This window comes from Carcharhinus amblyrhynchos, chromosome 3, assembly GCF_965287045.1.
Source record: "Carcharhinus amblyrhynchos chromosome 3, sCarAmb.v2.hapA, whole genome shotgun sequence".
In the NCBI taxonomy this organism is placed as follows: domain Eukaryota; kingdom Metazoa; phylum Chordata; class Chondrichthyes; order Carcharhiniformes; family Carcharhinidae; genus Carcharhinus; species Carcharhinus amblyrhynchos.
Window position 1 is genome coordinate 131,625,213 of NC_137326.1, and position 9,756 is coordinate 131,634,968.

Genomic DNA, 9,756 nt, shown 5'->3' on the forward strand with positions numbered 1-9,756 from the left:
TTAATTCGACACCCGCTCCAATAGACAGACTTTTAGCAGTGAATGTTTTCTATTCTGTTAGACTGGCTACAAAAGCAAAGTGGGTGGTTGGAGTTAGGATAGAGGGTAGCCATGATCTAATTGGATAACCAGGATGTTAGATGCCGGTGTTGGACAGGGGTGGGCACAGTAAGAGGTCTCACAACATTACGTTAAAGTCCAACAGGTTTATTCAGAATCATGAGCTTTCAGAGTGCAGCTCCTTCATCAGATGAGTCATCAGCGCCTGATGAAGGAGCAGCGCTCCAAAAGTTTGTGATTCTGAATAAACCTGTTGGACTTTAACCCGGTGTTGTGAGACTTCTACCTGGATGGCAGAGCATGTTGGGTTGAATGAATGCCCTCCCTATGTTCTTCGATTGAGGTGATGATTTCAGCTAGCTACCCCAGTCCTTTTATTGGTTTGAGTTGTTCCCCGCTGTGGGATTGAACCATCGGATTTGGTTTAATCCATGGAAACGGATGTGTTTACGGGATGGTAATGGCCTTAGCACGACCTAGAGATGTTCCCATTCCTAATGACCCTCGAGGCAGACAAAGCCCCACCCCATCATTCCAAACCAAGCATGACTGATCGGGAGAATTTCCCACTCTTACTGCCTGCCATAGGAAGGATTCCCAGGTTGCTACTCAATCTGTTTGGCCACAGTTATGAATGCACCCTCCTTGGCCATCTAACCTGGAGTGAACCCATAGCTTCGGAGGCAGGAAATACTACTCACTCTGTCACAAGACCACGCTGTCAAGGTAACAGGAGAGAGCACTATAATTGTCTAAAGCATCCTAGGGTTGAAGAGTAACAAAAGTAATGTCCCTCGTCATAACTCTCATTCAGAAATGCAATGTCATGGAATCTTCCAGGACAGGAGGAGGCTACTTGACCTCCACCTACTGTGCCGTCTCTGTGCCACCCAATTAGTTTATTCCCTGCTCTCCCCATTTCTCCTTTGTGCGTATTTATCAAATTTCTTTTTGAAAGTTACTGTTGAATCTGCTTCCAGCACCCTCTCAGGCAACGTTTTCCAGAGCACATTCTCCTCTTCCCCGCTTTGGACTGACCCATTTTCCTTTCCAGTCCGTCTTTGGACAGCCTCAGTGAAGTCATAGAACTCTACAGTGCAGAAAGAGGCCCTTCGGCCCATCGAGTACAATCCCACCCAGGCCCTACCCCCATATCCTTACCTATTATACCCACTAATCCCTCTAGCCTATGCATTCCTAGACACTAAGGGGCAATTTCTTAGCATGGCCAATCAATCTAACCCACACATCTTTGGACTGTGGGAGGAAACTGGAGCACCCAGAAGAAACCCACGTAGACACGAGCAGAATGTGCAAACTCCACACAGACAGTGTCCCGTGCCAGGAATCAAACCCAGGACCCTGGAGCTGTGAAACAGCAGTGCTAACCACTATGCTACCGTACCACCCTGAGCATAAACATGAGAAACATTTTTTTTGGACATTCCAAGATCTGTCCGAACTATTTTAGACTCCATGTTGGATTTGAAACCTTGACTTATGGAAAGGAAAGATTTTGTGTGATGACTTTTGCTTTCCCTGAGGCCTGTTCGAAATGTCTTTACCATCGGCTTAAAAAGACCTCCCAGTTTATGATGAAATTTGTGTCACAGCAGCACAGAACCTTCCCTCCAGTGGTGGCGCTATTGTGTAGGATTCCTTTGCCCTCTCTACTACCACCTCCCTATCAGTTCCACCCGTGCCCAACATCTTCATTCCTAGACAAAGACATTCTTTCATCTGATCATTCATAGAAACATAGAAACTAGAAGCAGGAGAGATCATGGCTGTTCACCGAATTCGATACTCTAGTCCTCCTCTTCCTCTCATATCCCTCAATCCCTTTAGCCCCAAGAGCTGTATCTAATTTCTTCTTGAAATCAGACAACATTTTGGCCTCAACTACATTGAATTCCATACATTTGCCACCCTCTGGGTGAAGAAATTTCTCCTCACTTTAGTTCAGCCCCTCAAACTATGACCCCTAGCTCTGGACTCACCCACCATTCTTTGCGAATCTATCCTATCTAACCCTATTAGAATTTTATAAGTTTCTATGAAATCCCTTCTCACTCTTCTAAACTCCAGTGAGCATAATCCTAACTGACTTAATCTCTCCTCATATGAAGGACCTGCTGCCCCAGGAATCAGTCTGGTAAACCTTCGCTGTACTCCCTCTACAGCAAGGACACCCTTCCTCAGATAAGGACACCAAAACTGCTCACAATACTCCAGGTGTATTGGGCCTACGCCCTAAGCAATGGCAGCAAAACACCTCGGTCCCTATACTCAAATCCTCTCTGAAATTGTGCAATACTCTGAAACTAATTGCTGAAATTGGCCATTAGATTGAAGTCATTAGTTGAGCAGCCAATTCGGTTCAACTCACGACGCAGTGGAATTTGAAGGGACTGTGCTTCTCACTGCTGAGTTCCATTTGGAATTATTAAAGCTCTTGTTGCATAATTTAGCTTCTTTTTAATTATCCTCTTAATGATTATGAAGCAGTGAAGTATTTAGAAATGTCGCTTTGCAATATGGGATAACGATGGATTTCTTTTAATGACTGTTGTGGCTTAATTAAGAGTTTGATAGAATATTTAGATTAAAGCATGACAGTGAAGTGCTTTGATATTACATAATGTAACACTAATTGATATTTCTTTTAAAGAGGCATGTAATATTATTTTTTGTGAACTTGTTGCATTGATTTATCGAATTGTGTTTGTTCTTAATGAGCATTTTTCCCTTTTCTCTGTTTTCTTTTTTTATGTTCATTTTATCTGCATTCCTTTCAATTCCCCCCTTCCCTCCCATTGCTCTACCTCCTCCCCTTTTGCCCCAACACCCCCCCTTTTCTCTTCCCCCTCACCCCCCCCCCCAACGCTTTGTCCCACCTCTTTCTTTTCACCGTCTGCTCCACCCTCTCCTGCACCGCGCGCACGTGTCACGGGCTGATGGTGACACCCGCTGCCCGTTGCCACGCTACCTCGTTGACGCGTGTCGCCATCAAACTCAACCCCACCTCCTCCCCCTCTCTTTCTGCCACCCCCACCACCACCGCCTCCCCCCCGCCCCCCCCAATTCTGCTGCCTTCGTCATCGCCCTCTGTGATTTCCCTTCAAAAATAAGTTCCCATGATGCACGGTGCTAATCCTGCAGCTGTATCTGCGGCAACGACATCTGCCACAAGTGTTCCCTTTGCAGCTACTGCCACCGCCAACCAGGTTTGCTCTTTTACACACTCGGTTCTTCTTGTGTCTGTAACAATGCTGCTGTGGTTGCAAACAATTGTGAAAATTAAAGTTTCGTCATTGTCAAAAAAAAACTCTGTCAAGCAATAGAAAGTGGTTATTAGACAAACAAGGCCTTCAATTAGGCCTTCGGTCTGGCCTTCAGTCAGGCCTTCAGTCTGGCCTTCGGTTAGGCCTTCGGTCTGGCCTTCAGTCAGGCCTTCATTCAGGCCTTCATTCAGGCCTTCAGTCAGGCCTTCAGTCTGGCCTTCAGTTAAGCCTTCAGTCAGGCCTTCAGTTAGGCCTTCGGTCTGGCCTTCAGTCTGGCCTTCAGTCAGGCCTTCATTCAGATCTTCAGTCAGGCCTTCAGTCAGGCCTTCGGTCTGGCCTTCAGTCAGGCCTTCAGTCAGGCCTTCGGTCTGGCCTTCAGTCTGGCCTTCAGTAAGGCCTTCAATAAGGCCAGTGCTTACACACTCAGGATAAGTGGGTAAATCTAAAACCTTGTTCTATAAACACTGCATTCCAGGCTAGGACACAGGATGAGTTACCATGACAATTACCAAAGAGCAAGATATGGGGACATATTATGCTCGTGAAGGATTGGCAGGAGACATAAGAACATAAGAACATAAGAAATAGGAGCAGGAGTAGGCCATCTAGCCCTTCGAGCCTGCCCCGCCATTCAATAAGATCATGGCTGATCTGTCGTGGCTCAGTTCCACTTTCCCGCCCTCTCCCCATAACCCTTAATCCCCTCTCTTATCAAGAACCCATCAACCCGCTTCTTAAAAATATTTAGCGAGGCAGCCTCCACCACTTCAACGGGCAGAGAATTCCAGAGATTCACCACCCTTTGAGTGAAGAAGTTCCTCCTCAACTCCGTTCTAAACCGCCTCCCCTTTATCTTGAGGTTGTGCCCCCTAGTCCTACTGTCTTTTTTGAGCGGGAAGAGTCTCTCCACCTCTATCCTACCCATCCCAATCATCAGACGGTTTTCTATTGGATAAGAAAGGGTAAAACACTATGCTCAGATTGGTGGATATGTATACGGATGAAGACGCGGTGGCACAATACCTGGCACTGCTGCCTCACACTGCCAGGGACTCAGTTCAGTTTCCACTTTGGGTCACTGTCAGTGTGAAATTTGCATATTCTCCCCAATTCTACATGTGTTTCCTCTGGGTGCTCCAGTTTCCTCCCACAGTCCAAAGACGTGCAGTTTGTGTGGATTAACCATTCTAAGTTGATCCTTAATGTCAGGAGGATTAGCTAGTGTAAATGCATGGGGTCATACAGGTAGGGCTTGTGTGGGGTTGTGCTCGGTGCAGACTCAATGGGCCAAGTGGCCTCCTTCCGCACTGTAGGATTCTGTTCTATGCTTCTAAGGATTAGAAAGTTGCTCATTTCTCATTTGCTGTAATTAACTGTAGCTATTTTGCATTTTCTATATGAATCGGCAGAACATCCTGCGATGCTGGGAGCTGCATTGTGCTCCTACTTGTGCACAAGTTATAAAAGCTTGGAAATGGAGTACTCTGGTTTAGGTGATGTCTATACTCATGTCAACTGCAGTGTGTGTTGTTAGTGCCCGAAGCCGATGACGCCTCCGTTAAAGTTAGTATTTGGGAAAAGCTTCGCTGCAGGCGACGGTGCAGAGGGACCTCGGGGTCCTTGTGCATGAGTCGCAAAAACCCAGCTTGCAGGTGCAGCAGGTGGTCAGGAAGGCGAATGGGATGCTGGCCTTCATAGCGAGGGGGATTGAATATAAAAGTAGGGAGGTCTTGCTGCAGCTGTATAGGGCATTGGTGAGGCCGCAGCTGGAGTACTGTGTGCAGTTTTGGGCGCCGCACCTGCGCAAAGATATTTTGGCCTTGGAGGGAGTGCAGAGGAGGTTTACTAGGCTGATGCCAGAGTTGAGGGGGTTGAGCTATGAGGAGAGGCTGAATAAACTGGGCTTGTACTCGTTAGAGTTTAGAAGAATGAGGGGAGATCTCATTGAGACGTATAAGATGATGAATGGGATGGATAGGATAGAGGTGGAGAGACTCTTCCCGCTCAAAAAAGACAGTAGGACTAGGGGGCACAGCCTCAAGATAAAAGGGGGGCGGTTTAGAACGGAGTTGAGGAGGAACTTCTTCACTCAAAGGGTGGTGAATCTCTGGAATTCTCTGCCCGTTGAAGTGGTGGAGGCTGCCTCGCTAAATATTGTTAAGACGCGGGTTGATGGGTTTTTGATAAGAGAGGGGATTAAGGGTTATGGGGAGAAAGCGGGAAAGTGGAACTGAGCCACGACAGATCATCCATGATCTTATTGAATGGCGGGGCAGGCTCGAAGGGCTAGATGGCCTACTCCTGCTCCTATTTCTTATGTTCTTATGTTCTTCTTTTGCTTTGGCCCTGTTGCTCTCGGATTGCAGCACAAGCACAAGATTAAAAAGTCCAGCCCATTTTTTGCGATGGAGGGGAAAGGGTCAAGTAGGAGTCTTTCCTCGGCTTTCTGGTGTAACTTCAGTAAATTAAATTTGTTGCCCTGCAGCGGATGTCCCAATTTGGGTAACTTTGCGCTTTGGGTAATAGCTGAGGTAGATGATATTGGATCACCTGCAGGTTATACAACCCAGCCATAAACTGTCAATGATTAAAATGACATCCCATATGTCAAATAATAAACAAGCTCTGTTGCAATGGGCAGATGTTAGGCAGCACTGGGGGAAGGAGTAGCATCATATTCGGATCACAGAAAAGATCCTAGAATCCCGACAGTACTGAAGAAGGCCATTCAGCCCACGAAGTGTGCATCAACCATAATCCCACCCAGCCCCTATCCCCATAGCCCTGCTACCACTGCCACCACCCCCTCCCCCGACACTAAGTGGCAATTTAGCATGGCCAATCAACCTGACCTGCACATCTTTGGACTGTGGAAGGAAACCGGAGTTCCCGGAGGAAACCCACGCAGACACGGGGGCAATATGCAAACTCCACACAGACGGTCACCCAAGCTGGGAATCGAACCTGGGTCCCTGGTGCTGTGAGGCAGCAGTGCTAACCACTGATATTACATAGCAGCAGAATAAGAAGGACTATGAACAATATAAAGGCAGGTTTTAATTTAGTGTATTCATTAGTGTCACAAGTAGGCTTAATTTGATATCTCGTTCCCTCAGCCCACAACAGAAACATGTAGTGAAATAGCCTCTTTCTGTGCTTCATTATCCTCTGGTTATCTGGAAGAAGTGATGGGTTTTTGAGCTTAAAGTTTTTTAAGTTTATTTATTAGTGTCACAAGTAGGCTTACATTAACACTGCAATGAATTTATTGTGAAAAATCCCCTAATCGGCACGGTCCAGTGCCTGTTCGGATACACTGAGGGAGAATTTAGAACGGCCAATGCACCTAACCAGCACATCTTTCAGACTGTGGGAGGAAACTGGAGCACCCGGAGGAAACCCACCCAGACACGAGGAGATCGTGTAGACTCCGCACTGACAGTGACCCGAGCTGGGAATCGAACCCGGGTCCCTGGCGCTGAGAGGCAGCAGTGCTAACCATTGTGCCACCGCGCATAGGAAAGGAGAGGGTGCAGAATGGAATGTCAAACTGCTTGGTCTGTATAGCTTAGTTCCGCAAGTGGCAATCCTCCTCAGCAGAAATACTTCAATGATATGTCAATAAAATGAACTCCTAATCGGGCAAACTTTAAACCATCAGTTCTATTCAAAGCAATATGCATTTTAGAATGTCCAGTTGAAGGTCGTCATTGTCATTTCTGTTACAAAGTGCTGACTGTAGATTATTGTTGACCCTACTCTGTGATTCGTAATTCTGAGAATAATGAAAGAAAGAGAAACTTGAGCTGTTATCGCACAGCCTTACATTTGGTGACGTAGTTTTGAAACATTTCCAACCTAAACTCAAAGCGTAACAACAGAGCCTTCCACTTATTTGTCACTACACAGTAACTGGAGGATGTTAGCAGCTTTGAAGCATGATCCAGGAACTGTGTAAACTTTGTATGGCCTCAACTTTAAACAGATTTACTGATAACGCTTAATGAACCATGTAGGTTAACTGGAGTTACCATTTCCTTTTGCACAGATGCCCATAATATCTGTAGATCATCTGACTAGCCATAAGTACGTTACTCCGATGTAGACTATCTCCGGGTCGAACAGTGAGTATCTGTTGTTACTTTTTAGAAAGACGCTGAAGTTTTATTAAAATTATTAATCCTTGAGAAGAAATGTCCCTGACACTTGTTCAAAGGTCAATATTTTTTAAGTTCTGCAGGCCGGAATGTAACGAAGTCATTCTGGATTTCAGAATTTTCTGGACCATAGAATGACATTCAAATTCCTAACCATAAATGCGTGAAATAGAAAACACCATTTATCTGAAATGTAAAATAAGTTTAAAGTTTATTTATTAGTGTCACAAGTAGGCTTACATGAACACTGCGATGAGGTTACTGTGAAAATCCCCTAGTCGCCACTCTCAGGCGCCTGGTTCGGGTACACTGAGGGAGAATTTTAGGATGGCCAATGCACCTCATCGGTACGTCTTTCAGACTGTGGGAGGAAACCGGAGCACCCGGAGGAAACCCACGCAGACACGAGGAGAATGTGCAAACTCCACACAGGCTGTCAACCAAGATTGGAATCAAACCCAGATCCCTGGCGCTGCGAGGCAGCGGTGCTAACCACTGTGCCAGCGTGCTGTCCCAACCAACTGCAGGGATCAGGGAATTCGACTCCAATCAAAGCCGGTCGGGAACTAAAGAGCTGCCTTCTTTTTCTTCCCTGTCTAGATCAGCGTGAAGAGATGACAGTGTGCCGGAACAGCATTACAGGGCAAGGGTCAACAGCCATTCTGTAAATACCACCATCTTAATACACAACCCCTCCCTCAATTCCTCAGCCGGAAGCCTTTCCACTTTTTGCATGCTAACGAAATGGAAGTATGGTTATCCGGAAGGAAGCGTTGAAACGAACTCCGCAAACTGAGACTTGCGTAGCCTGTATGTTACACCAAGAGGGAAAGTGATCAGTTGTTCAGAGTGCGCCGTCATCTGCCTTTACTCAATACTGTGTTATGCATAGGTTCCGGGACATATGCATAAACGACTCCCCCCATTTCTTTCACGTGTCTTGTCTCCCTCTTTCTCTCTCTCTCTCTCTCTCTCCCTCTCTCTCTCTCCAGCCCTCCTCTCTGAGTGGGAAGGTAAACTTGTACACTTTAGTATGCAGTATGTACTGGTACGCCTATGAACCATGCAAATCATTTTGATGTTAGGTTTAAATGGTTTTCCTTCAAGTTTACAAAAAAAAAAGAAAAAAAAAGGTGCACCTTGTATTTAAAAAAAAAAGTACTATTTTACCATTCTCATCAAGAGTCAGTTGTGCATGCACAGTGTTCTGTGTTAAGGTTATATTCAAGTAGAATGTGAGAAAGACTTAAAAGGGGCAATGGACAGAGATGAATGTGCTAGGCAAAAGGAACACGTTTTTTAAAGCGCATTACAGCTTTAAATACTGTGTCATAAATGTTTGGGGGGGGGGGGGTACACGTTAAGTGCCATAACAAGACTGTACATCAAACCCTGAAGTATTATTTCTGCAGTGTTAAAGTAATTATCTCATTCAACAAATTTCAAACTTCTTAATGCTCAATAAGATCGGACAGTGCCACAAATTTTCTGAAATCACCTTACATGCCAAAGCTTTCTCCAAAATGGTAACCCTCACTCCAGGATGCATAGCATAGCACACAGTAACTAAGAAAATACCTTTTTTTTTTAACAAAGGGAAGTCTTTTCAGGACTACTATTTCGCTGACGCACATTATCCAGATCCACCACATAAACAGCCACCGTATAATTAATTTTTACCAACAGGAGTTAAAACGTCATAACCCGCACATTGGCCAAACAAAAAAAGGGAATCTCCTTGATGCCAGTTGGCCACGCAGATTGGCAACAAGTCAACTCTGAAGGGAAAGACACCTCTTTCCATCAATTGCCAAGCAAGGTGCCATGCTATAGAGATTTGGAAAGGCGAGGCAGTTTTGATTTGACACCGCACCCACCCCCCCCCCCCCCCCACCACCCCCCCACCCCCCCCACCCAACCCCCGCACCCGCAAGTGTCTTTATTTTTCCCTCTGTTTGAGAAAACAGAACCAAAAGTCAATTAAGACTATAAAAAAAAACGAAACTTTACGGAGATGGAAACTCGCTCTGTGCTGAATGTCTCGTTGCAGTCACACACGTACATATTACAGGCAAGGTGAAAGAAAAGTGACTCTAAGCTAGATACCGAACAAAGCACTGTCATTGAGATGCATGTTAAAACCAAAATATTAATGAAAAATCTAAGATGTTTGTTAAAAGTAGCACCGGGGTGGGATATGTATCCGGGTGAATTTTATATGTGATTTTTTTCAAGTTTATTGCATTTAGCCTTAG

General features: G+C 45.5%; 1 protein-coding gene across 11 annotated transcripts in view; it reads left to right on the forward strand.

The window, feature by feature from the left end:
• Positions 1-9,385, forward strand: part of LOC145341133 (muscleblind-like protein 1) — a 233,676-nt gene extending 224,291 nt beyond the window's left edge. For all 11 annotated transcript variants that reach the window (XM_080186015.1, XM_080186017.1, XM_080186007.1 and 8 more), the window contains 3 exons: positions 3,193-3,287; positions 7,393-7,468; positions 8,102-9,385. In XM_080186015.1, the coding sequence (XP_080042141.1) occupies positions 3,193-3,287; positions 7,393-7,449 (152 nt within the window). In that variant the 3' untranslated portion in view covers positions 7,450-7,468; positions 8,102-9,385. The remainder of the gene's footprint in view (positions 1-3,192; positions 3,288-7,392; positions 7,469-8,101) is intronic.
• Positions 9,386-9,756: the final 371 nt, after the last annotated feature.